Source organism: Salvelinus namaycush, chromosome 28 (genome assembly GCF_016432855.1).
Source record: "Salvelinus namaycush isolate Seneca chromosome 28, SaNama_1.0, whole genome shotgun sequence".
Classification (NCBI taxonomy): Eukaryota; Metazoa; Chordata; class Actinopteri; order Salmoniformes; family Salmonidae; genus Salvelinus; species Salvelinus namaycush.
The window spans coordinates 35742761-35770543 of record NC_052334.1 but is presented as its reverse complement, the minus strand read 5'-3'; the positions used below and the strand labels follow the sequence as shown (position 1 = coordinate 35770543).

The 27783-nt window shown below is 43.8% G+C and overlaps 1 protein-coding gene across 2 annotated transcripts; it reads left to right on the top strand.

Annotated features, from left to right (window-relative positions):
• The first annotated feature begins 59 nt into the window (after positions 1-59).
• On the top strand, positions 60-27783 carry LOC120023760 (grainyhead-like protein 1 homolog). 2 transcript variants are annotated; one of them, XM_038967855.1, is made up of 15 exons: positions 60-209; positions 2775-2961; positions 3293-3366; positions 3625-3994; positions 4765-4847; positions 5205-5361; positions 5610-5721; positions 7778-7872; positions 13366-13612; positions 15315-15442; positions 21433-21461; positions 21660-21748; positions 24000-24085; positions 25766-25830; positions 25998-27783. In XM_038967855.1, the coding sequence occupies exons 1-15, from the start codon at positions 190-192 to the stop codon at positions 26110-26112; spliced, it is 1857 nt and encodes a 618-aa protein (XP_038823783.1). In that variant the 5' UTR covers positions 60-189; the 3' UTR covers positions 26113-27783. The 2 variants fall into 2 exon arrangements, with proteins under 2 accessions (XP_038823783.1, XP_038823782.1); XM_038967854.1 differs by having other exon boundaries at positions 21657-21748.

Here is a 27783-nt window from a genome sequence, read left to right as displayed (position 1 = left end):
ATGCCCTGTCACAGGTAAAACCGGGCTCATATTCTCACACTATACCCCAAAAGCGAGAAAAGCCGACAAAACCCGTTCAGGACACTTTTACTGTGGCCCTCATCTCAAGTCGTATTTTAGTTTTTCTGGGGGAAAGAAGACGGATCGGATTTACAGTACTAACTAGAAAGTCCAGTTCCACCAACCGAGATGTCACAGGAGCATGACAAGTAAGTGTTTTCAATCACGACTGGAAGTCCAGCAGAACCAACGTGTTGAACTCATACAGCATTCTCTACTTTGGTGCAATAATGACCCGTCGATATTTGACTGTTTTTGACGGGTTTTACCTGGTGCGGGTCGATTCTAATAGAGTTCCCTGGACTGTGGGAAAGTTTACTTTTTGCCTGTCTGCCAAAACGAGTATGATTCAATATCTGTATTTATCGTGCTTGGGATCCGTGAGAGCGCCATTGAGAGCTTACAAGCAGTTTCACTTGTCGTGTTCCAGCCTGTACGGCACAGGTGTACTGTATCTCTCCACCTGTCGTGCTAGATCAGGCGCCTGATCCGAGCAACCTTCTGCCGTTCCGTGTGTTATTGATGTGCGGTTCACTATTTGATTATGTGGTTAGACTTTAATTTGAGGAAATTCGTCTTAATACCCCTGGAGGTGTTTGATTTGGCTTTACCTTAGCGAGGCATACGTTTTACCTATTGTTTTAGGCTAACGTTACTTTATTGAAGTTGAGGCATTATGCATATTTTTTCCTATTTATTTTAGGTTTGAAATGCGTGGTGATTCCTAATCCATGCTTGTAATGGCATTTGTAATCAGAAATTACATTTTTAATCCAAAAAATATGAATAATTATTTGTATATTATTTATTTAAAAAAAATCTTTGCTCAAATGTGGATGTATTTTGTCTGAGGGCAATGGCAATGAGACTGACTCCAGTGAAATCGTACACCTGTTAGGCGTTGGCCACTATAGTCAAAGGAACAATGTAAGCAAGCTTTCTCTCCGCTGTATTGCAGACAGACATACAGTCACTGGACGAATCATTTCTTTTGACAGAATTATTTAGTTGATTGAGATGGTGAATGTATATTAAAAAAAATAATGGATTTTGATATTCAAACAGGCCATTGTTGAAAAGGGGCCTATAAATGTATTTTTAATGTAATTCCAAATTAAAAATGTGTAATTTAGGCCAGTTTATTTCCTGGGATATCCAAATACGGTGTGAGAGGCAATTGGGGTTCCTCTTCAACCTTTCTGGAAAAGCAATGTAGACTACGCTATTTATCCAGTGTCCATTTCAAATCTTTTTTTCCAAGTATAAAATCGCTCATGCTCCTTTGTTTTAACAATGTAGCGTTATTGCGTATCCTATCAATTATATTGCCAGTTAATAGCGAATCTATCGGGTTGCAAATCACTAACGCCTCAATTTTACCCGGGAAACAGTTCGTGAATGAAACAATTAGACATTGGATTATTAATAATACCTTGACCAGCCAGAATAAAAGCATTTGCTGTAGCAACTATAGCTTGGAAACAAAATGAAATCAATCCGTAAATTCAATGTGTGCCACTCAGGAGAAGCGTTCATGTGAATTGAAGATAGAAAAGCTATACGTGTCTTATCTCACACTAGCCTTTATTTTCTAGGATCATAGGAGACATTTTGTTTGTAGATATATTTATTGAAAAAAAGAAATATGCCTAGTGTAGCCTTTAGGTCTGAGAAGTCGTCTTTGTTTGCACTTTCAATGTTGTTCCCACATCCCTCTTGAAAGATCTAGGGTTCTGTTTGTGACTGTAAAAGAATGCAGCTAAAAATAAAACTACTGAATAATTGTGTGATCATGCCATATAACACATACTGCACTATTCCAAGTTTGGCCTAAACCCGCAATTGGCAGAAAGACGGCATTGCTTCTGATAACACAATGGTTTAGTCCTAAAAGGTGCCTTATCAAGTCCTAGAATAATAAGATTTGTATTGATTTCTTATACTGTAGTGTTACCTACCAACATGTAAATTGGGCCTACATTGCCCCCCCCCATCCAACTAGCCCCTTCACTAAATGCCAAAGGAAGGTGTAGCCATGTATTGTTCCTCTTAGACCCTGACTGTCTGATTTAAAGGATGCGTAACTTGCTTTCTATGGGAGAGTATTCAGTTAAGCTTGGCGTGATGAGGATGATGACGACAGCGATAAATGTTCTCAAACAGGTTCTCTAAAAATTAAACAACAACCCGGTCTGGTAAAAACCCTGGAATGTTGCACTAGATCCTTCTGTGTAGATAACAGACAGGTAACCAATAGGTAACGCTTAACGGCAGACGGATAACTAATAGGAAACTGTTGCCCATCGTGAGCTGTCACACTGGAAGAGCCAGTAGAGTCTTTTCTCCGAGACGCCATAATCTCACAAGTTGCTGAGATTTGTTGCGCAATCGTCTTGCTTGTACAACAGGTCTGGAAGATAACGTGTGACGCTGTTTATCTCTCCAACCTGTTAGTCGGTTGTGAACAAGGCATTGATTGTTGCGCTGACTGTCTGTTGATTTACGTGCTGTCAGTCTGGCGTATGTCTGATTTTTTTTAAAGGACCAGGTAGAGTGTTTCTGTTAACTACATATTTATAACTCAGTCCATCTTTAATGTGTAGCTTTTTATTATGAGTATCATGCAGCTCCTGGTTTTGACATGTACAGTATGTAGCACATGAGTGTCTCCCATTTACATTGTGACGGCACTCCTCCTAACCCCCCCCCGCCAGTAAGAGGGCAGTCCTGGTGCTGCAGAATGAGCCCAGCTACGGTCAGCGGCGACCATTCACCAACGAGGACGAGGCGTGGAAGTCGTTCCTGGAGAACCCCCTGACGGCCGCCACCAAAGCCATGATGAGCATCAACGGGGACGAAGACAGCGCCGCAGCCCTGGGCCTGCTCTACGACTACTACAAGGTAACATAGAAGAGACAGAACCAATGCTGGTTGTTACCGGTACATGTACTGTGTTCCCTCACAGGTGTCATGACACTCCTGTAGGGTTTATGGCTGCACTGTAATTGATTATTATCAATTGATTATTAAAAGCACACAGCCACAAATAAGCACCCTACTTGGCAAGCATCAAAATGACAATCACACATTTCGAACCAATGTGTTTATTAATGTTTTATAAACCCATATCCACTAGTACGGTCTATAATGTCATTTAGTTTTCCATGTAGACAGAGATGGTGCTTTTGGATGTGGTCAGACTCACAGCGGCTGTGTTTACCTTCCCATGCAGGTTCCCCGGGATAAGAGAACAATATCTCAGACCAAGACAGACTCACTGGGCTCTGATGTAGATCCCAACAAAAGGTACATGTAGGTATAACATCCCTTTTACAAACCAGAATTTGCCATGGTGATGCATTGTTTTGATTCTATGTGTGTGTGTGTGTGGGGGGGGGGGGGGGTGGGGGGGTTGTGTGTGTGTGTATTTGGATGGATGGAAGTGAGTGTGATACCTACACCCCACCTTGCCACCACACTGTCTATGGTCCTTATTTCATATTAAACCACTGACATTTTACCTGCCCTGTTTTTTAATTATTATTTTTATTTGTTCTTGCTCAGGCATTTGATGGCCCCCCTGCAAGAGGCTTCAATGGTGTCTGCGGAGAGCAGGATCCAGGTTTTGAAGGGCCCCTTTAACATTCTCCTGCCCAACCAGCTGCATGGCCAGGACAACAAGAGGGGAGTCCCTTTCCCCTCCCCGGACACCACTGTCACCGTCTCCATCGCCACCGTCCCCAACTACCCCAACATCAAGATGGAGGGCTCCTCCAATGTCTTCTCTGTCACAGTCCCCAACCACTGCTCTGAGTCCGACAGCCACACGGTGGAGTTCGCCCGGCAGCTCACCCACAGCCAGTTCAGCCCCAGCACCCAGACCCGCACCCCCGACTCCACCTTCCCAGAGAACTATAAGGGCAGTTCCCAAGAGGTGTGTACACATACACAACAACAAGAATCCAATAGCCTCTTCCCTAATCTAAAACCCCCCCACCCCTCCCCCACTTTCAGATATCACTCTCCCTCGTCAGACAATAACCCTTTTACCTGAGCCTCTGGAGCCTACAACGGTGGGTCTCAGCCCTCCCTGTTTTATTTGAACATGCCAAAATAGCGGACCAGCGTGTTATTATGCCATTGTCTCGCCCACACAATAAAGTGCTGTACTATTTCCCCCCTACAATAGCCCAAGCCCTTTCTCTCTCCTCTCTTTCTCTATTTAACCTGGAGGGGGATTACATTGGAAAGGGATAACCCAACACAACCCCCTTCACACAGGGGAGGGAGGGAGGGAGGGATTGGAAGGGAAGTGGTTTGTTTCCCCTTCACAAAAAAAAAAAAGAGAGAGAGAGAGAGAGAGAGAGAGAGAGAGAGAGAGAGAGAGAGAGAGAGAGAGAGAGAGAGAGAGAGAGAGAGAGAGAGAGAGAGAGAGAGAGAGAGAGAGAGAGAGAGAGAGAGAGAGAGAGAGAGAGAGAGAGAGAGAGAGAGAGAGAGAGAGAGAGAGAGAGAGAGAGAGAGAGAGAGAGAGAGAGAGAGAGAGAGAGAGAGAGAGAGAGAGAGAGAGAGAGAGAGAGAGAGAGAGAGAGAGAGAGAGAGAGAGATCCCTAGACTCCCTGAAAGCACTAGCTACAGCCTCGTCATGGATGCTTGTCTAAATCCAGCACCTCTCTCCTCTCCCTCTCTCCTCTTTGTGTTCCGCAGGTGTTCTCCTTCCCAGGGGATCTCCAGTTACGCCTGGCCTCCATCGCGCCGGAGGAATACAGCGCTTTTGACACCGTGCCGGGGTAAGCCTGCTGGTCGCCCGCCGTCGCCATTTAGGCCCTGATAGAAGACTCTTGAGAATAGCCTCATTCACTACAGTTACCTGGGAGTCACCAGATTCCCTCAGTGTAAAAGGCACAGTGCCAAACCCAATGTTAACAAGGGCCTCTGTGACACTATGAGGATTTGGTCAATGGGAAGGGCTTGATGACTGTGGCCTTATTGTGTACCCTTAACCTGAAATCCAGACCTGTTTTGTGCCAAGCATATGAGTACAAGTAGTGGAATGTCAGCACAACACAGGTCTGGATTTCAGGCTACTCTTTCCCTAAAGGAAAATACAAATGTACTATTGTAACCAATACTTATTTTTCTATTAGGAATAATTTTGAGTACACCGTGGAGGCTTCTAAGTCGCTGCGTCAGAAGACCGGTGACGGCACCATGACGTACCTGAACAAAGGCCAGTTCTACCCGATCAGCCTCAAGGAGATAGACAACAGCAAGCTGCTCCACCACCCCATCAGCAAAGTCCGGGTAAGACCACACCACCAAGCTAGCTAGTCTAGCCTCATTGTTCAAGTACCAATACATGATATGAGTAGGTCTCATGTAGAAGATACCTCTGGTGAAAAGTTAGACAGAATAAACAGAGAAATATTAGGCTAGTTGGTAGCTATTATGCTAATAGTAGCTTTTAGCTGCTAACAGGTCTGATCTCGTTAAATTGAATGTGTCGGTTGAGCGAACGTGTGATGGCTCTGGGATTGTGTGCTCCATTTTAGAGTGTGGTGATGGTGGTGTTCGGGGAAGAGAAGTGCAGAGACGACCAGCTGAAGCACTGGAAATACTGGCACTCCAGACAGCACACAGCCAAGCAGAGGTGTCTTGATATTGGTAAGAGCCCATGCTACTGTAGTCTACGTCACACAAATCTCCACAAGAACTCTTAAAGGGAAGATTAAAGGCCCAACAAATACATTAAAGGTCAGATTCACGGTGCAAAGCACAAGTTACTACAAGTTTTCAAAGAAAAGCAAAAAACTGGTTAAAACATGAATTGCTTTACCCTTAAAGATTGTTCATGAACCTGTTTTTATTACCACTGGGAAATAACAGGTGCAAAATTTGCATTACAAATACTTATTCAATCAGGCCGTAGTTTCTTATGTCACATAAAGTCTCCAGAAGTACTGCTTGAATGGTAATGAATGCATTTGATCATATCTACCTAACACTCTTACCATACCGTCCTGCACTGCCACTGGTGTGATTCACTGTTGTTCCCTGACTTGTTGTGCAACCATCACCCCCCATTTCCTCCCTCCTGTCACATGTTGTCTCTGTCTCAGCTCAAGGAGAGGCAGCCAGCTAGCCAAGGAGCCAGACAGACAGATCTACCCAATGAAGATAAACTGGGCCTGTATTCAAAAAGTGTCTCAGAGTAGGAGTTCTGATCTAGGATCAGGTCCTCCCTAGTCCATATAATCTTCATCTTATTCATAATAAGATTCTGAGACTCTTAATGAATACAGGCCATGTTCTCATTGGTTGAATCTTAACAAACCTCTTTAGAACAATACACCTGATTGGATGAGGGAGAGTGTGGGTGGAAATGGGACGAGGCCAGTTGCCCTGTTTGTTAATGATACCTGTGTAATACTATGATACTATTTAAAAACACGAACCTTTAAGTGATGTCAGATCTCACTGAACACATAATTCATTCTTCTGGTCATGGTGGCTCCCTGTCAGGACAATACAGCAACTTAATTCTCTGGAGGTAGACTGATTAATCTTACTCTGCACCCACACACTGTGAAAAGAAAGGTTTGTTCTGCTTGACAGAGGAAAGTACATTGTCCCACATGCAGTCTGACTTTGATGGAAGGACTATGTGCGAAAGGTAACTGTTGATACTCTGCTTGCTTTGGATTAAAGTAGTCAGTCAGTCAGAAATGTAGAGGCGCCCTACTTAAATAGTGTGGCTTGTGGTATAGGGCTATAGGCCAAGTTGTGAAAGTGTATTGGTGATTCCTAGTAAGGAAGTTGGTTGGGATTGGTCAGAACGTAAAGTTGGAGAACCAAGCACCTAGATTTCCCGATGTTATTTTGAAAACATTTCTGAAAGACTTAGAAGTACGATAATGCTTCGAGCCCAGGCTCTGTCGCAGCCGGCCGCGACCGGGAGCTCCATGGGGCGACGCACAATTGGCCTAGCGTCGTCTGGGTTAGTGAGGCTTTGGCCGGTAGGGATATCCTTGTCTATTCGCGCACTAGCGACTCCTGTGGCGGGCTGGGCGCTATGCACGCTGACCAGGTCGCTAGGCGTACGGTGTTTCCTCCGACACATTGGTGCGGCTGGCTTCCGGGTTGGATGCGCGCTGTGTTAAGAAGCAGTGCGGCTTGGTTGGGTTGGGTTTTGGAGGACGCATGGCTCTCGACCTTCGTCTCTCCCGAGCCCGTACGGGAGTTGTAGCGATGAGACAAGACAGTAACGACTAACAATTGGATACCACGAAAAATTGGGGAGAAAAAGGGGGATACATTTTTTTTTAAAGTACGATAATGCGAGACAAGAAGGCCAATACCACAGTTGGAGCTTTTTTTATCCACACCTTTGAGGACAAAAAGCTTGTTTGTTTATCAAACAGCTAAGTTGTGGGATGGGACTTCACCAGGGTGGGAGCACATTTTCAGTAGTTGTATCCAAAAACAAGCTACTGACCTGCGCTTCATTCTTATGCAATTCTCCTAAGACAATGATACCAACCATATCCTTCAAATATTGCCATCCTTCCTCCAATAAAATATCAGAAGTCTCCTTCCACCTCTCCATACATCAACTTAGCCAACTTAGTTTCATAACTTAGCCACCACCACAGCCCTTTTTCATTAAAAGTCTAATGTCAATGCTGCCAGTACAGTCCATTATGTGTCCTGTGCTTCCCAGCTGACTACAAGGAGAGCTTCAACACCATCAGCAACATTGAGGAGATCTCCTACAACGCCATATCCTTCACCTGGGACATCAACGAGGAGGCTAAGGTGAGATACAGGAAATGCGAGGGAAAAGGTAAAGGGAGTTGGAGAGAAAGTTGTAGGTCAACTTGTTTTTCCTTAGAACACATCAAGTCAAATTAGTATTGGTTGCATACACATATTTAGCAGATGTTATTGCGGGTGTAGCGAAATGCTTATGTTCCTAGCTCCAACACTGCAGTAATATCTAACAATACACACATCTAAAAGTAAAAGAATGGAATTGAGAAATATAGAAATATTAGGACGATCAATGTCGGAGTCCGGATTATAAATAAATATATATACACACACAACTGTATGTACAGTTGAAGTCGGAAGTTTACATACACCTTAGCCAAATACATTTAAACTCAGTTTTTCACAATTCCTACTTTTAATCCTAGTAAGAATTCCCTGTCTTAGGTCCGCCCTATGGGACTCCCAATCACGGCCGGTTGTGATACAGCCTGGATTCGAACCTGGGAGTCTGTAGTGACACCTCTAGCACTGAGATGCAGTGCCTTAGACAGCTGCACCACTCAGGAGCCCCCATTTTACCGGTACTCTATAGTAAATTCTACCTTGCACTTGCATGGCAATTAAGTAGGTACAGTTGAAGTCGGAAGTTTACATACACATTAGCCAAATACATTCAAACTCAGTTTCACAATTCCTGACATTTAATCAGAGTAAAAATTCCCCGTCTTAGGTCAGTTAGGATCACCACTTTATTTTAAGAATGTGAAAAGTCAGAATAATAGAGAATTATTTATTTCATCTTAATTTCTTTCATCACATTCCCAGTGGGTCAGAAGTTTACATGCACTCAATTAGTATTTGGTAGCATTGCCTTTAAATTGTTTAACTTGGGTCAAACATTTTGGGTAGCCTTCCACAAGCTTCCCACAATAAGTTGGGTGTATTATGACCCATTCCTCCTGACAGAGCTGGTGTAACTGAGTCAGGTTTGTAGGCCTCCTTGCACCGCACATACATTTTCTATGGGATTGTGGTCATGGATTTGCGATGGCCACTCCAATACCTTGACTTTGTTGACCTTAAGCCATTTTGCCACAACTTTGGAAGTATGCTTGGGGTCATTGTCCATTTGGAAGACCCATTTGCGACCAAGCTTGAACTTCCTGACTGATGTCTTGAGATGTTGCTTCAATATATCCACATAATTTTCCTACTTCATGATGCCATTTATTTTGTGAAGTGCACCAGTCCCTCCTGCAGCAAAGCACCCCCACAACATGATGCTGCCACCCCCGTGCTTCACGGTTGGGATGGTGTTCTTCAGCTTGCAAGCCTCCCCCTTTTTCCTCCAAACATAACGATGGTCATTATGGCCAAACAGTTCTATTTTTGTTTCTCCAAAAAGTACGATGTTTGTCCCCATGTGCAGTTGCAAACCGTAGTCTGGCTTTTTTATGGCGGTTTTGGAGCAGTGGCTTCTTCCTTGCTGAGCGGCCTTTCAGGTTATGTTGATATAGGACTCGTTTTACTGTGGATATAGATACTTTTGTACCTATTTCCTCCAGCATCTTCACAAGGTCCTTTGCTGTTGTTCTGGGATTGATTTGCACTTTTCGCAACAAAGTACATTCATCTCTAGGAGACAGAACGCATCTCCTTCCTGAGCGGTATGATGGCTGCGTGGTCCCATGGTGTTTATACTTGCGTACTATTGCTTGTACAGATGAACGTGGTACCTTCAGGCATTTGGAAATTGCTCCCAAGGATGAACCAGACTTGTGGAGGTCTACAATTTTTTTTCTGAGGTCTTGGCTGGTTTCTTTTGATTTTCCCATGATGTCAAGCAAAGCTGTACTGAGTTTGAAGGTAGGCCTTGAAATACATCCCCAGGTACACCTCCAATTGACTCAAATGATGTCAATTAGCCTATCAGAAGCTTCTAAAGACATGATATAATTTTCAGCACTCCGGGATGCTGGCCTTCTAGGCAGAGATGGCTTATTCTTTGCAACTCTCAGACTGGCCAATAAAAAGAAAATATTAAGATGGGCAGAAGAACACAGACACTGGTCAGAGGAAGATTGTAAGAAAGTGTTATGGACAGATGAATCTAAGTTTGAGGTGTTCAGATCACAAAGAAGACCAGTCGTGAGACGCAGAAAAAATTACTAGAATGACAACTAGAATGCCAAAGGTCTGCAAGGCTGTAATTGCTGCAAATGAAGGATTATTTGACGAAAGCAAAGTTTGAAGGACACAATTATTATTTCAATTAAAAATCATTATTTATAACCTTGTCAACGTCTTGACAATTTCCTATTCATTTTGCAAATTATTTAATGTATGTTTTCATGGAAAACAAGGACATTTCTCAGTGACCCAAACTTTTGAATGGTTGTGTATGGACAGAGCTATTTAGGGACATTGTGTGGACATTGTATGGACATCGTGGACAGTATATGGATAGAATATGTAGTATATCTGAAGGATACATAGGATAGAATAGTATATGTACAGTGATAGTTATATAGGATGGCCTTGACTAGAATGCAGTATATACATATAAAATGGGTAAAACAGTATGTAAACATTATTTAAGTGACCAGTGTTCCTTGTCTATGTACATAGGGTAGCAGCCTCTAAGGGGCAGGGTTGAGTAACCGGGTGGTAGCCGGCTACTGACAGTGACTAAGTTCAGGGCAGGGTGGAAGCTGGCTAGTGGTGGCTTTTTAACAGTCTGATGTCCTTGAGATTGAAAAACAGATTCTATCTCTTTGCCCCAGCTTTGATGCACCTGTACTGACCTCACCTTCTGGATGATAGCAGGGTGAACCGGCTGTGGCTAGGGTGGTTGAGGTCCTTAATGGTCTTCTTGGCCTTCCTGTACCACCGGGTGCTATAGATTTCCTGGAGGGCAGGCAGTGTGCCCCCGATGATGCGCTGGGCAGACCGCACCACCCTCTGGAGAGCCTTGCGGACGGTGCAGTTGCTGTACCAGGCGGTGACACAGCCCAACAGGATGCTCTCAATGGTGCATCTGTAAAAGTTTGTGAGGGTCTTAGGGGCCAAGCCAAAAATTTTTCAGCCTCCTGCGGTTGAAGAGGCGCTGTTGCGCCTTCACCACACTGTGTGGGTGGACCATTTCAGATTGTAAGTGATGTGTACGCTGAGGAACTTGAAGCGTTCCATCTTCTCCACGGCGGCCCCGTCAATGTGGATAGGGGCGTGCTCCCTTTGCGGTCTCCTGAAGTCTACGATCAGCTCCTTCATTTTGTTGACGTTGAGGGAGAGGTTATTTATCTGGCACCACTCCACCAGGGCCCTCTTCTCCCTGTAGGCTATATTGTCGTTGTAGGTAATCAGGCATACCACTGTTGTGTAGTTTGCAAACTTGATGATCGAGTTGGAGGTGTGTCATGGGTGAACAGGGAGTACAGGAGGGAGCTGCGCACGCACCCTTGTGGGGCCCCTGTAGTGGAGGTGTTGTTGCCTACCTTCACCACCTGGGGGGGTGGCCCGTCAGGAAGTCCAGGACCCAGTTGCACAGGGTGGGGTTCAAACCCAGGGCGTCAAGTTTAATGATGAGTTTGGAGGGTACTATGGTGTTGAAGGCTGAGCTGTAGTCAATGAACAGCATTCTTACATAGGTATTCAAAAATAGACTGCATTTCCTTGATCTGAAGGTAAGGATGTGTCTTGGCCATCAAAGGTGTCAGGTGATTCGGACCAATTTGTCAAAAAGATATCGTCACGTGCTTTGTCCTTTATTTTCTTCTAAATGCCCATTATGGAAGTGGTCTCTTGAGTTTTGATCGAAGAATAAATACGTTTATTGTTCCTAAGGGAGTTTTTCCTGAATGCTGGGTGCTTCGGTTGCATAGAGACCGTAGACCCAGGTCGGAGGTAGTCTATAGATGCATCGGTAGGTGTTTGTCTGCCGTTGAGGCCACATTCTTGACTCGTTTTACCTGTCATCCCCATTGTTGAGCTGAAGTGATGCGCATAGAAGGGAGGCCTTAGGGGCTAAGCCGAGCCTAACAATGGGAGTTGGAATGAGGAAACACGGCAGGGGGGCAGAAAACTGGATTTGACAGCTAGCGATGGAATCCTGTCCGACTGGGTTCGAGGCAAGAGCCGTATTTCACTGTCCCTGACCAGTTTGTTTGGTTGTGAGGGATGGCGTCAACTGTCAACCTCCCGGAGGTTTTAGCTGGCACTTTGTCTTCGTGTAGTGCTATGACACTGCTACTGTTGATCGTTTGACTGGGATGCTAACAGAATTAGGCTAACAAATAGACGGGCAGACACGACAGTTCATCTATCCCTTCGATCCCCTGAGGGAAACACACAGACACACACGCATAACCAGGATGTGGGTCTTCTCGCCTCGTGACCCGAGGCCTGTGTCCATAGGATAGAGGATGTTCATCCTTGTGTGTGTGTGTACTGTGTTTAATCACCTGTTTGTACTGTGTACAATCACCTTTGTGTACGCACCACACTGCCTGTTTGTAAGAACCACACATGAGCCAGGTGTAAGGTTTCGCACTAAGGATGATGTGTAAGACTGATAGGACACTTAGTCACTGCGTTTGTGTACGTGTGTGTGTGTGTGTGAGTGAAAGATGCTTCACCTTCTCTCGCTGTGCCCTCTGGTGATTTGAAACGTAGGCGCACACACAGTTTACTCTGAAGACGGAAGTGAAACAGAAGTAGGAGCAGCCTTTCCCAAATGTTCACACTTTTTGAGTTTCTTGATAGGACATATTCCTAGGATCATGAGAATAGCTCATTATACGATGAGATCATCTTTACTGAAGATGAGTAATAGCGAAAACGTTGAAATGGAACATGTAGCTCATGAGACTATGTTGCGACAGACATGACTTTACATGAAGTCAAATAGTGACTTACTACTTTGGTTAACCAGTCGGCTATTTGATTAAACCAAGCATCATATATAGAAAACAAGTCAAATTCGGCTTAAAATGAACTACAAAATGTAGTTAATTTCTATAAATCACATAGTAACTATATATTAACAGTTGTAACTACATGATATCTGTGCAAACTTGAAGTTACAATGTCTCAGTATAGTGGTTAGAATATTAAGTTAGCATATTGAAACAGTACTTTCTGAAGTATTGAAATCAGCAAACCTTGTTTTAGTGGTTGTCAGTAGAACTGAGTCAACATGTAATTACCATGGTCTGCCAAAAGAGGGAGACACACACTAGTTCAGTGAAGACAGCACGTACATAAACAAGTAACCAGACAAAGAGATCCTATGCTCCTTAGAATTCAATGGGAGTGGAACCAGTGGGAATGCTCTTGAATAAATATGACCTCATTTACTGTGCATGGAACATCAATCAGGTTTTATACAGAATGAACAGGGTCTAAAAGTGTAAGATACTGTACCATGCATTGTGCACAATCACTATGGTGTTTAACATAGTGAGGCAATGGTACACCCCCCGAATTACCCAACAACTAAAATGACCACTTAAAAACAACATCCTAAATCTTCTTCCTCAGATCTTCATCTCGGTCAACTGCCTCAGCACAGACTTCTCCTCCCAGAAGGGGGTGAAGGGCCTTCCCCTGAACCTGCAGATAGACACCTACAGCTACAACAACCGCAGTAACAAGCCAATCCACCGATCCTTCTGCCAGATCAAGGTGTTCTGTGACAAGGGAGCTGAGAGGAAGATCAGAGATGAGGAGAGGAAGCAGTCTCGTAGGAAGGGCAAGTGCACTGACCTCAGCGCCAGTATGGGAGCATGTGAGTGCCCACTGAGCATAGACTCACGTAGGCACACACACACACACACAGACACACACACATGCATCAGCTTTTTGTGCATATGGAAAATTTTACATGGGACCAACAGTTTACATGTTACGTTTATTTTTGTTCAGTGTTATAAACTCAGCAAAAAAAGAAATGTCCCTATTTCAGAACTCTGTCTTTCAAAGATAATTTGTAAAAATCCAAATAACTTCACAGATCTTCATTGTAATGGGTTTAAACACTGTTTCTCATGCTTGTTCAATGAACCATAAACAATGAATGGACATGCACCTGTGGAACGGTCGTTAAGACACTAACAGCTTATAGACGGTAGGCAATTAAGGTCACAGTTATGAAAACTTAAGACACTACAGAGGCCTTTCTACTGACTCTGGAAAAACACCAAAAAAAAGATGCCCAGGATCCCTGCTCATCTGCATGAACGTGCCTTAGGCATGCTGCAAGGAGGCATGAGGACTGCAGATGTGGCCAGGGCAATAAATTGCAATGTCTGTACTGTGAGACGCCTAAGAGCGCTACAGGGAGACAGGACGGACAGCTGATCGTCCTCACAGTGGCAGTCGACGTGTAACAACACCTGCACAGGATCGGTACATCCGAACATCACACCTGCGGGACAGGTACAGGATGGCAACAACAACTGCCGAGTTACATCAGGCACGCACAATCCCTCCATCAGTGCTCAGACTGTCCGCAATCGGCTGAGAGAGGCTGGACTGGGGGCTTGTAGGCCTGTTGTAAGGCAGGTCCTCACCAGACATCACTGGCAACAACACCGACTATGGGCACAAACCCACTGTCGCTGGACCAGACAGGACTGGCAAAAAGTGCCCTTCACTGACGAGTCGCGGTTTGTCTCACCAGGGGTGATGGTCGGATTCGCGTTTATCGTCAAAGGAATGAGCGTTACACCAAGGCCTGTACTCTAAAGCAGGATCGATTTGGAGGTGGAGAGTCCGTCATGGTCTGGGGTGGTGTGTCACAGCATCAACGGACTGAACTTGTTGTCATTGCAGGCAATCTCAACGCTGTGCGTTACAGGGAAGACATCCTCCTCCCTCATGTGGTACCCTTTCTGCAGGCTCATCCTGACATGACCCTCCAGCATGACAATGCCATACTGCTTGTTCTGTACCTGATTTCCTGCAAGACAGGAATGTCCGTGTTCTGCCATGGCCAGCGAAGAGCCCGGATCTCAATCCTATTGAGCACGTCTGGGACCTGTTTGATCGGAGGGTGAGGGCAAAGGGCATTCCCCCCCCCCCCCCCCCCCCCCCAGAAATGTCTATGAACTTGCAGGTGCCTTGGTGGAAGAGTGGGGTAACATCTCACAGCAAGAACTGGAAAATCTGGTGCAATCCATGAGGAGGAGATGCACTGCAGTATTTAATGCAGCTGGTGGCCACACCAGATACTGACTGTTACTTTTGATTTTGACCCCCCCCCCCCTTTGTTCAGGGACACATTATTCAATTTCTGTTAGTCACATGTATGTGGAACTTGTTCAGATATTGTCTCAGTTGTTGAATCTTATGTTCATACAAATATTTACACATGTTAAGTTTTCTGAAAATAAACGCAGTTGACAGTGAGAGGACGTTTCTTTTTTTGCTGAGTTTGATCTATTCTTGCAACAAGTCTCATCATTTGTCATTTTCGATCCCCCCCACAGATGGTGACGTCAAAGTCCCTATCCTTCAGAAGCGTAATGATGTCACATCCTTCAAGATGATGACTGACTTTGAGACTCAGCCGGTTCTCTTCATCCCTGATGTCCACTTCTCCAATGTCCAGCGCCATGTGAGTAGCCCTATACACTGTTCTATGGTCCGTCTTGCATTTGACCTTCTGTTGGATTTGGGCAGGGTAAGCTGACCCTAGAAATGTATCAAAAGGCAGCATCCTGGGCCAGGTTCCCGAATGCAGGGTTATGCAAAGTATGCATACCACATAAATCATATTATGAAATGGTACCTGTGACATTCAAACTGATATTAAAACAGTTTTGTTCTCCTGATATACTGTAGGTGTGGTGATAAGGCTGTTATCAGATTAATTGGGACAAAATGATCAACGCCAACCCTTGTTTTTTTTAACGAATTCCAGAAAAATGCGTTGTGCATTAACATTGGGCTGCTCAAGTGGACCACACCAGCAATGCAATTAAAATACATCGTAGTTATACAGTTGAAGTCGGAAGTTTACATACACTTAGGTTGGAGTCATTAAAACTTGTTTTTCAACCACTCCATAAATTTCTTGTTAACAAACTATAGTTTTGGCAAGTCGGTTAGGACATTACTTTGTGCATGACATTACTTTGTGCATGACACAAGTAATTTTTCCAACAATTGTTTAGACAGATTATTTCACTTATAATTCACTATCACAATTCCAGTGGGTCAGAAGTTCCAGAACAGCTTGGAAAATTCCAGAAAATTATGTCATGGCTTTAGAAGCTTCTGATAGGCTAATTGACATCATTTGAGTCAATTGGAGGTGTACCTGTGGATGAATTTCAAGGCCTACCTTCAAACTCAGTGCCTCTTTGCTTGACATCATGGGAAAATCAAAAGAAATCAGCCAAGACCTCAGAAAAAAAATTGTAGACCTCCACAAGTCTGGTTCATCCTTGGGAGCAATTTCCAAATGCCTGAAGGTACCACGTTCATCTGTACAATCAATAGTACACAAGTATAAACACCATGGGACCACGCAGCCGTCATACCGCTCAGGAAGGAGACGCCTTCTGTCTCCTAGAGATGAACGTACTTTGGTGGGAAAAGAGCAAATCAATCCCAGAACAGCAAAGGACCTTGTGAAGATGCTGGAGGAAACAGGTACAAACGTATCTATATCCACAGTAAAACAAGTCCTATATCAACATAACCTGAAAGGCCGCTCAGCAAGGAAGAAGCCACTGCTCCAAAACCACCATAAAAAAGCCAGACTAAGGTTTGCAACTGCACATGGGGACAAAGATTGTACTTTTTGGAGAAATGTCCTCTGGTCTGATGAAACAAAAATAAAACTGTTTGGCCATAATGACCATCGTTATGCTTGGAGGAAAAAGGGGGAGGCTTGCAAGCCGAAGAACACCATCCCAACCGTGAAGCACGGGGGTGGCAGCATCATGTTGTGGGGGTGCTTTGCTGCAGGAGGGACTGGTGCACTTCACAAAATAGATGGCATCATGAGGGAGGAAAATTATGTGAATATATTGCAGCAACATCTCAAGACATCAGTCAGGAAGTTCAAGCTTGGTTGCAAATGGGTCTTCCAAATGGACAATGACCCCAAGCATACTTCCAAAGCTGTGGCAAAATGTCTTAAGGACAACAAAGTCAAGGTATTGGAGTGGCCATCACAAAGCCCTGACCTCAATCCTGTAGAAAATGTGTGGGCAGAACTGAAAAAGTGTGTGGGAGCTACGAGGCCTACAAACCTGACTCAGTTACACCAGCTCTGTCGGGAGGATTGGGTCAAAATTCACCCAAGTTATTGTGGGAAGCTTGTGGAAGGCTACCCAAAATGTTTGACCCAAGTTAAACAATTTAAAGGCAATGCTACCAAATACTAATTGAGTGTATGTAAACTTCTGACCCACTGGGAATGCGATGAAAGAAATTAAGATGAAATAAATAATTCTCTCTACTATTATTCTGACATTTCACATTCTTAAAATAAAGTGGTGATCCTAACTGACCTAAGACGGGGAATTTTTACTCGGATTAAATGTCAGGAATTGTGAAACTGAGTTTGAATGTATTTGGCTAATGTGTATGTAAACTTCCGACTTCAACTGTACCTACTTAATTGCCGTGCAAGGTAGAATTTACTATAGAGTACCGGTAAAATGGGGGCTCCTGAGTGGTGCAGCTGTCTAAGGCACTACATCTCAGTGCTAGAGGTGTCACTACAGACTCTCAGGTTCAAATCCAGGCTGTATCACAACCGGCCGTGATTGGGAGTCCCATAGGGCGGCGCACAATTGGCCCAGCGTCATCCGGTGTAGGCCATCATTGTAAATAAGAATTTGTTCTTAACCAACTTGTCTAGTTAATTTAAGGTCAAATAAATTATGCAAATGCTATGTTTTGTGATAAGATTAGAGCACATACTGTAATTGGTGCAGATTCAATGATACTAACTTATCAACTTATACTTATCAAATGGCATTTAATGCTTCTCCCACCAGCCCCTGACTACCAAAGAGTCCAAACCACCTCCTCGATGTTTCCTTCAGACTTCTAAGAGCCCCTCATTCTGACATTCCTTCACTAACTACCAGGTGTTCTTTATTGGCTGGATATCCCCCTAAGGCTATCTTACTTTAAAGTGTAGAGGTTCTGCCTATTCATTGTTAAAAGTCCAAGCCCTGAATACCATTGACGTCCCAGGGATCTGCTGTGCATTATGGGGGATCAGGGTTGCATTATTCCAGAAACGTTCACAAAATTCCCAGGTGTTCCAGAAATACTGGTTGAAATTCCAGACGACTTGAACATTTTGGGAAAGTTTATGGACTTTTGTAACCCTGTAGGGGAATGTGTTATGTCTGTACTGTTTTGTGACCCTGCATACCCAGCGCTCCTCCTATCGGTCACTCCTCCCCAGCTGATTGGGTCAGGGTGGCAGTCAGAAGACATATTCCAGACACCACACTGGATCGTTGCACTAGAGCTCGCCGCTCAGAGTGGTACTTAGCAGGGTTTAAAACCAATTTTTTTCCCCCAATCGTTTCGTCTGAACAGAACCATTCTTTTTTTGGTTACGTTCCGACCAGCAAAATAAAGTTCTGAACCGGTTCATAAACCCCAAAATAGTAGCAGTTTGTTGTTTCTTTCTGTTCCTTTTTAAACCCCTGAAATCAAATAATTTTTACATTTAGCTCGACAATAAATGACTTCACCAATCAGTGTGGATAGAGCAGCTTGCTCTGGAGTGGGTCAGCTATTTACATGCATTGGACAGACGAGTGTAGATCGCAAGATGCAACTGAAATTTTGCAGGTGGTGAGAGAGGATAGAGGAGGAGGCTTGGCTTGACGCGCTGGGCATCTTGTTGTTATGACATGCATTATCTGAATTAGGACCAAATATTTATACCTACTGGGGAACCGCTAATATGAAGGAACTTTGAATGTCTTTGAACTTCAGAGAGTTGACTTAACATTGGACCAGCTAGCTAGTTAACAAGCTTGTGTGTGCAGAGAGGCACTAGAATTCAAATAAAAACATGTCTTACGTTTTTGTAGTTAATAAATCCAATGTGGAACTTTAACTATAGTATCCTTAGTTAGTATTGAAAAGGTTAATCCATTTTTCTCTAATTAAAAAATCTCTCCCTAATTTCTGAATTATGCTTGTAAAGTCAGTAGGCTACTAGACACACACACACACACACACACACACACACAGGCAAAGATTTTCAGCTGGCAGGCAGGCAGACACTGGAATACATTTCTGAGTGACAGAGTGAGGGCTTTGCATAGGCGATTTGTTGCGTTTTTTGTGGGACTGGAAAAAAATTCACAGAACCTAAAATAATGTTATTAACCGGTTCCCATGCTTTTAAAATAACGGTTCTGTTCCGGCACAGCATAGATCATTTTCATTTGCGGTTCTGATTCTGTTCCTCAAATGTTTGTTATTTTCCTGTTTTTGTTTCTGTTCCCTGAACCAGTTCCAACCCCTGGTGGTTAGTGAGACTTGTTTCTCTCTCGGGGCTGTAGATGAGATCACCATGAACAAGTAGCTGTTCCTGCTTAAGAGCCTATTAGAGAGAAGAGAGTATTTGAATCTGGTGCCTGGCCAATGTCATTGTCACTTTGCCAGGCCACTCCTGCCATGTTAACACAGTATGAGATCCCTATTCCCTATGAGGTGCACTACTTTTGACCAGAGCCCTATGGGCCTTAGTAGAAAGAAGTGCATCTATTCCCTATATAGTACATTTGGTCAAAAGAAGTGCACTATATAGGCTATAGGGTGCTGTTTCAGATGCTGCCATAGTTTGTTTTGGTTGATTTTAAGGTAAGATGTGGGTCACATCACGTAGTTCCTGGTGGGTAAACAGTTTCACAACTCCAACTCAGGACAAGGTGACCTCAAGGCAACCAAAACTCACAGGATAGCCTTGCCAATTGGCCAGGACTTTGTAATCCTGTAATATAATGGGATCAGGGGTTATACAGACTGGAACTTTCCAGTGTGTTCTGATAGGGGTGAGTTAGCCTTGGGATTGGCTGATGTGTGTGTTTATGTGCTAAAGATCTTACATGGTGCTTCCACGAATCACATTTTTAAAAATATACTTTCAACATAATTGAGCCCGGTGCTATTTGAATAAATAATGCACCCCTTATCCCCCATGATGCACAGCAGATCCCCGGGACATCAATGGTATTTGTATGTCTACAGTAGACTGCACCTGTGACTTGGTTTGACGCCAAGGTGAGAGGAGACAGAGGGTAGCGTAGCTCTGTCTGTATGCGTGTGGTATGTCAGGTCTCTCATCATTACCCAAGAGCACACCTCTAGCGGTGCGCCCTGCAGCGTGACATCACACGGCCCTCAGGTTGGATGCAGGAAGCCTAGAGTGAAGCATATTGCCTCTATTTTTAGAGAAATTAAGTCCATCTAACATGTTTTTAGGTGTGTTGAGACAAAACGTTCCAGGCCCCTGCTTGAACACAATCAATGGATTCTTCCTTCCTGCTGTGAGGTCATCAGAAATCAGACCAAATTGGTGATAGCCACATTTTGCTTTCACTTATTCAACCTCAATAGATCACTGATATCTCAAGGAAATTGGTAAGGAAGGATGCTTTAGTATATAACAGGGACCAAGTCATTGCAAAGCTCTGAGAATGTTTGTTTGTGTGTCTGGTGCCAACATTGAGGATCAGGATAGACGGTTGTTTTGCTGACCCCGTATGGCTCTGTGGAATGTTAACTTTGACTGCCCCCTGTTGGCTACAGTGGCATCATGGTCTTGTTCGTTAGGTTTAAATGTTTGAAAACATTATTGCAACAGAAAACTAAATCTGTGTTTTTCATTGGTAGTGTTCCTCCCTGTTTCAGTCCGTTTGTTGCCTAATGAACATGACCCAGCTCAATGAGTTCGCTGGTTTCTGGGCCACATGGCGCTACTGAGCTGCAGAGTGGACTGAGCTGAAAATAAACCTTTCCTGTTTACTTTTCTGATCCAGCCTGGAGGGAAAACATTTATTTTGGTGCACAATTGGCAGTTGGATCCAAATTAGCAACCCAGTTAACCTCCAGCACTTTTAGCTGTTACTGATTAGCAGGGTGACAGGGTTTTCTCTGAGAATTCCCTACCTTGATTTAGCTCTGGTCCAAGTCGTTAGTGCGCGCTGCTCCACACCATAGTAGAGGAGTGCACAATAACAACCTGGACCAGAGCTAATATTGATTATAGCACAAGTTGCCGGGTTTATGTCGGGTTCAGAGAGATCACTCCTCTTGTGCTGCAATATTGGCCTTTGTCAAAATATTGGCCTGTGACTCAAAATACTCTAAGTATAGTATATCCAAAACAGTCATTCAATTTGATTGAGTTCACCAAGGATTATTTTCACTGCCCACAAAATCCAATCAACCTATAGTCTTGCACTTATTTCCTAATGCGGTCCATATCAGATAAAATCCCCTCTTTTGATATGTAGGAATGTGTGTTTTCACCCTTGACCCATATCACTCACTTCTCTTTCTTACTCTCTTCTCTCCCTCTTTCTTACTCCCTCTCTTCTCTTTCTCTCCATGCAGCCCTTCTCACAAGAAGATGGAGAGGAAAGGTGAGTTCCTGGAAACACTAATTTGACACTCGTTTGTCTGTCATTTGATTTAAGGAAAACGTCTGGAGAAAATAAAGACAGTATGGCTTAGGACCTTCCTGCTACTTCTCTGGGAGAGGGCCTCACAGGCTTAACAGGGGTGTGTGTGTGTGTGTGTGTGAACGCTCTAAGCTAACTTGTCGTGTGTGTCTGTAGCAGCTCGGGCATGAAGAAATTACCCTACGCCAACGAGGATGAGTTTGGTTCCCCTCCCAATAAGCTGGCCAGAATAGACGAGCCCAAGAAAGGTATGAAGATGTCTGTATGTGGGGTGTTTGTCTTCTATTTGAGTCATGTGTGTGTGTGTGTCCACCAATACACTGTGTATGCACTACTGATAAGGTGTTTCACACTCACTTACCATCCTCCCTGGTATGAGAGAGGGGGAGGTATGCTGAGGGAGGATTGTGTTATTGTGTGTGTGTTGTGAATGTTATGGCTTGCTCCCTGAAGGCCACCTAACGTCCCTAAAAATCACTTCCCATAGACAGAGGCACATGACTCATTAAGGCATCCGCATGCTTCCCAGCCAAAACAGTTCGGTTTTGTGACATTTTTGTTCGTTTTGGACTTTTTTTCGGCTGTTCGGAGCCGACGTCTACGCCTCTTTGTCGGTGATTGGTCAACAGTAGAGATTCTTCAATAAAGTCTTTGTTGTCATTCAACGAGACACGACTTGTGTTCATGTACATGTTTTCATTGGGAAATACTGCACCAAACATCTTAGTTAGATGTAAAATTGCGTGACCAAGATCTCCTCTGTAAAAATGCATGACAGATTTCTTGAGTTCTCTTTGATTCATTCAGACTATTTTGAGGAAGTGTATACTGACTATGGCATCTCAAAGTGGACAAACGGTACTATTGACGCTTTTTTTCTCGTTTTTCAAGCGAAGGTCTTTCTAAGCGAGTACAGGAGCACACTCGTTCGGTTCGGCTAGCCGAGTTTGGCTAGGCGCCAGCCGAATTGAAGCGTGCGGACGCCTTTTCACCCAGTCCCTGAAACACACACATGCCGTATTCCCCCCTCCCCTGACGACACAACCCAATATCACTTCTCACTCACAATTCTCACACAAGGACACACACTCTTCAACCTTTATCAGCATATGGACACGCACGCACACACCTCTTTGCACACTGTTTGCATTGACAAGCTTTTATCGAAAGTATTTTTTTGTGTAGTAGGGGAAGCTTACTATAGCGAAATGATGTCATAGTCACCATTGCAGAAACCTGAAGTCAGAACACACACGGGCCAGGTCACCCGTGATACAAGTCAGTATTTGACGTCTATCCATGTCTGAGGACGTCGGGAGATCACGTGGAAACCGGCAATTAGGGGCAACACTAAGCGTTGTTACCTTGAAGTAGGTTTCGGTTTTGCTAAGGTGTTGTGGACGGGGATGGTGGATGGGTGTAAGCATCTGCCTCTGATTCCAAAAGTTGTTTTTGAGATTTTTGTTTTAAGCTTATCCTAAACCTTAACCATTCAGAGTTGTTGCCTAACCTTAAGAAGTTGCTGTTAATGCCTAAACTTAATCTTAAACACTTTGAAATTTGACGTTTGGAACAACTTTGAAATTTGACGTTAGAATAACATGGATGAACTTCTAATTCTGACTGGTAGACACACACACCCTTGGTCAAAATCCCCTTTATAGTCACTTGTACTAGGGCTGCCAAATTCCATTTGATATCATATTTAGTGTCAGAAAACCAATAGATCTATTTAGGGCACATCTATTCTGAGTATCATGTTGGAGTGAATGTGGGTGGACAGTGGGCAGCATGATGAGTGCCCGAGTGTCCTCCACATGTGGGAAGTTACACTCCAGCCCTCCCTGAGCAGTGTGCTGCCTGGCTCAGGATGACAGGACAGACTGGAGCTGAGTTTAACTAGGCATCCTGCCAGCGCTAACCCAGAGGTCTGGGAAGAGGCTGGGCAGACGACAAAATCTCTGGTCTAGAGAATGACTTAGTCTTCCCGGTACCAGAGTAACAGAGGGACCAGAGCCTTGAGTTTGGCCACTTCCCAGACTGGAATGTCCTGGGCTTGGGCGACAGGGGCAGGTGGTTGTTAGTTAGTCATTGTGGTTTGTGGGTCAGACTGCTGTGTGTGTAACAGGAGGAAGCGGTACTCGCTAGGAAACAGCGTGACGTCCGTTGCACGTATGTGTGTGTTCATGTACGTGTGTGTGTGTGTGTTTGTGCATATGTACCAGATCTGATAGAACACTGTGTGAGGTATGAGTCACTTGAGACAGGGACATAGTGAGAATCTCAGTCCAAACTCACATAAAGGGCCTCACCACCAGTCAAGCCGCTTAGCTTCAGCAAAACAGATATCTGACTCTGCCAACAAGTTCATGTGATTTGGGGATGTGTCCTGCTATGACTTTGGTTTTGTGAAACCTATCCCCATTTGAGTGTGTCTATGTGTATTGTGTGTGTGTATGACCATTATGTCTCACTGTACCCCTCCTCTCGCCTATGTAGTTCTGCTGTACGTGCGCAAGGATACCGATGAGGTGTTTGACGCTGTCATGCTGAAGAACCCCACACTGAAAGGCCTGGTGGAAGCTGTAAGTTTCTACGCAATACAACTAGAGCAGTCATAAGTGCCTTACAGTTAATCGTCATTGTATGTGGCCCATGCAGGAATCAAACCCGCCACCCTGTTTGAAGCAAAAACATGCTTCAAACAACTGCGGGTTCAGAACCACACTCAATTCTATGAAACCGATCACTTTTACTCAAACATCACACCCACAGAACCACCATGATAGTGGCTTAGATACAGGGTTAGTCTGTCCCTAGTGGGGTTTCATAGGGACAGTCAGGGAGGGACACACAGGGAGACAGCCAGCCGCATGGTGTCCGTTATGGGAGGCTGGTCACATCGCATCACTCCAGTGACACTAGTGTGGGTGGCTCTGTTTGTGTCACAGCTCATTCTGCCACACAAACTCCTCTCCCGTTTACGCTGCAATTACCCATGGTCACTATTTCTCTCAGCGTGATGATCCTAACTCAACCCAGCATCTCAGAGAGAGGCGACAACTCAACCTAGATGAAATGGAGGGTCGGCTGGAGAAAGAGAAAGGGTGCTCAAGGAGGACCGAGGAATTGCCACGTGTAGGGTCTCTGTCTGTATTAAGCCTTCCCTTCAGGTGGGGGGCCGTGGTGGCTATGGTTCTGATTAGGGGGTCTGTCTGGTATAGTGCACTAAGACAAAGGGTATAGGGGACATCCCTCAGCAGGGGCCACCGGGCTGTGGGGAACTCAACATGGGTCCACAACAGGCCAAATGAGTTGTGACAGGGCCTGGGCTGGGGGGCGAAGACACCATACATATGTCTCTTCCCATGTCTCTTTTTCCTGGTTGCATTTTGCTTCTGTTTAAGTGTTTCTGTCATTCAACCTGATTCATTTGTTTAAATAGTATATTTTCATAGAAGATGGAAAACAAAACATTATGGCATTGTAAAATGGCCCCACCATCAATGAGTTGCCTTGTAAAGGAGTCAATGAGTTGCCTTGTAAAGGAGTCAATGAGTTGCCTTATAAAGGAGTCAATGAGTTGCCTTATAAAGGAGTCAATGAGTTGCCTTATAAAGGAGTCAATGAGTTGCCTTATAAAGGAGTCAATGAGTTGCCTTATAAAGGAGTCAATGAGTTGCCTTATAAAGGAGTCAATGAGTTGCCTTATAAAGGAGTCAATGAGTTGCCTTATAAAGGAGTCAATGAGTTGCCTTATAAAGGAGTCAATGAGTTGCCTTATAAAGGAGTCAATGAGTTGCCTTATAAAGGAGTCAATGAGTTGCCTTATAAAGGAGTCAATGAGTTGCCTTATAAAGGAGTCAATGAGTTGCCTTATAAAGGAGTCACTGAGTTGCCTTATAAAGGAGTCACTGAGTTGCCTTATAAAGGAGTCACTGAGTTGCCTTATAAAGGAGTCACTGAGTTGCCTTATAAAGGAGTCACTGAGTTGCCTTATAAAGGAGTCACTGAGTTGCCTTATAAAGGAGTCACTGAGTTGCCTTATAAAGGAGTCACTGAGTTGCCTTATAAAGGAGTCACTGAGTTGCCTTATAAATAAAGAAACAAGTCTGCAACATTGCTACTTCAATACAACGCAAGCACCAGACCTAGGTTCAAATACTATTTCAAACATCTCAACCACCCTCACATACTGTACATTGTCTATTCTTTCAAACGAGAGACTACTGGATAACAAGTCTTTGTTGCTCCGCTTCTTCTAGATATCAGAGAAATACAACGTGCCGCTCCAGAAAGTGGGGAAAGTCTACAAGAAATGCAAGAAAGGGTAAGTGGTCAAGTCTATTTACCATGATTTTAAGATCCTTCTACAACAAGTCAAGGTACTATTTGTGGAGAATCAGGCTTTTTATGTATTACATAATAAACTTAGAAATAGACTGACTAGACTCTCTCTTTCTGTGATACTGACATCCCTATCTGTCCCTCTGTTAGGATTCTAGTCAACATGGATGACAACATTATCAAGCACTACTCCAACGAAGACACCTTCCAGATCACCGTGGAGGAGCTAGGGGGTGTGTACAAACTCACCCTGACTGAAATCTGATTGGCCCAAAGGGAGGGGTGGGGAGTGATTGACACTGTCACCGCCCAGTCCACAAAGAGTGTGGACATAGGGCAGCTTGTAAAGTTGTTGTAAATGTAAAGACTTGTGGTTTACACATGGCCTTAGCCCAGTCACCGAACGGGAGCAGGATGTCTCTGACACTATTAGCAATATCTTAAGTCCACTAGCATAGTCCCAGATCTGTTGTTATCAGTCATGCCAATGATCATTGCAGTTGTCGAGACGGCAGAAACCGATCTGGGACAAGGTTTAACTGTCCACCTGTCTGAGAGACGGTGTTCTTTTGTTATCTGTAATGTTACAAAGCCACTGCTCTTATCTGATGACATTGTCTCGATGGCTTGATATAGACTTTTGCTACATTTTTTGTCGTACCTTTTGTATATAAGAATCGAGTTTAACAAGAAGCCCTCTTTGTTTTGTAATATATATATATATGTATGTAAAGGCCATTTGAGAATCTTTGTTACAGTATGTGCAGAGTATTTGTTGTGTGGCTGTAATACCTCACGCTATGCCGACAACGTTCTCTCGGTATCTTTGTGTTGTACATGGAATACGTAAGAGAAACAGGCTAATAGTGTGCTGCTTTTTGCATTAGCATTAGCATCAGAGTAGAGTGGTTGGAGATGCACGCTATCCTTTAGGCTGGTCCCAGATCTGTTTGGGCTGTCTTGCCAATTCCTATGGTGATTGTCTTGCCAAACCATAGCAAGACAGTACAAACACAACTGGGACCAGTCTAGCTATCTTTATGCCTCAGACTGCATTGTCTCTGCCCCCTTGGAACTCCATATAGCACTGAAGATGGCTCTTAATCGATTTAAAGAGGATATTTAGCACACAAAGTACGGATTGCAAACACTAATTGTATTGTAAATAGAGGGGATGGTTGGCTCGCTGTATTGATACTAAACATCCTGGCAGTATTTAGTATGTATGTACGTACACTCAGTCTGGCAGTTAATATGATATGATCAGTGTTTGTTGCAGTAATATGGACATAGCGAGGAAGAGCATGTACTGCATGTGGTTTTCACATGGATTTCTGAATAGAATCGAGAGCAGACATTTTCCCTTATACCGCTTTAGCATATGGCCTCTTCATAAGTATTACATGTTTTTCTATTAAGTAGATGAAAAAGTAGCAACCATTCACTCACTCAGCTATGGCCTGAATAGGTTGCAGACTCACAACAACATAGATTTGAGAACGTCTATTACTGCATAGAAAGTCCAATAAGTCAGATAGTTAAGGTCAAACGCATTCAGATTGACATTCTCCCTGTGTCTTTGTATCCACACATCAGATGCAGTAATAATACGATAACATTACATTTGAAACTGTTTGAAAAAATGTGTCCTTGTGTACTGTAGAAGCTCCTTTTTGTACCAGAGTACTTCATGTGTATATATTTATTAAGAGAATGGGAAATGGGTTCTTTTTTACCGTACATATCAAACAGAATGTTACTATTATTCCTAATATAATGTTTTATGTTTTTTTTTTGTATGAAATTATTCTAACATAGTATTTACAGTACATGTCAAGGGTAGGTTGAAATATTTGTATGTCTTTGTTTTTGAAATAACATGTCTTTTCTCAGATGTTGGGAATATTCTCTGGTGTATATAATAGTGTCCAATAAA

Excerpts from the sequence above, each read along its gene's own strand:
- LOC120023760 (XM_038967854.1), top strand. The coding sequence starts at position 190 with ATGTCACAGGAGCATGACAA. Across the intron at positions 5,722-7,777 it reads GCAGAGGTGTCTTGATATTG|CTGACTACAAGGAGAGCTTC; the intron begins GTAAGAGCCCAT and ends TGTGCTTCCCAG. Across the intron at positions 21,749-23,999 it reads AATAGACGAGCCCAAGAAAG|TTCTGCTGTACGTGCGCAAG; the intron begins GTATGAAGATGT and ends TCGCCTATGTAG.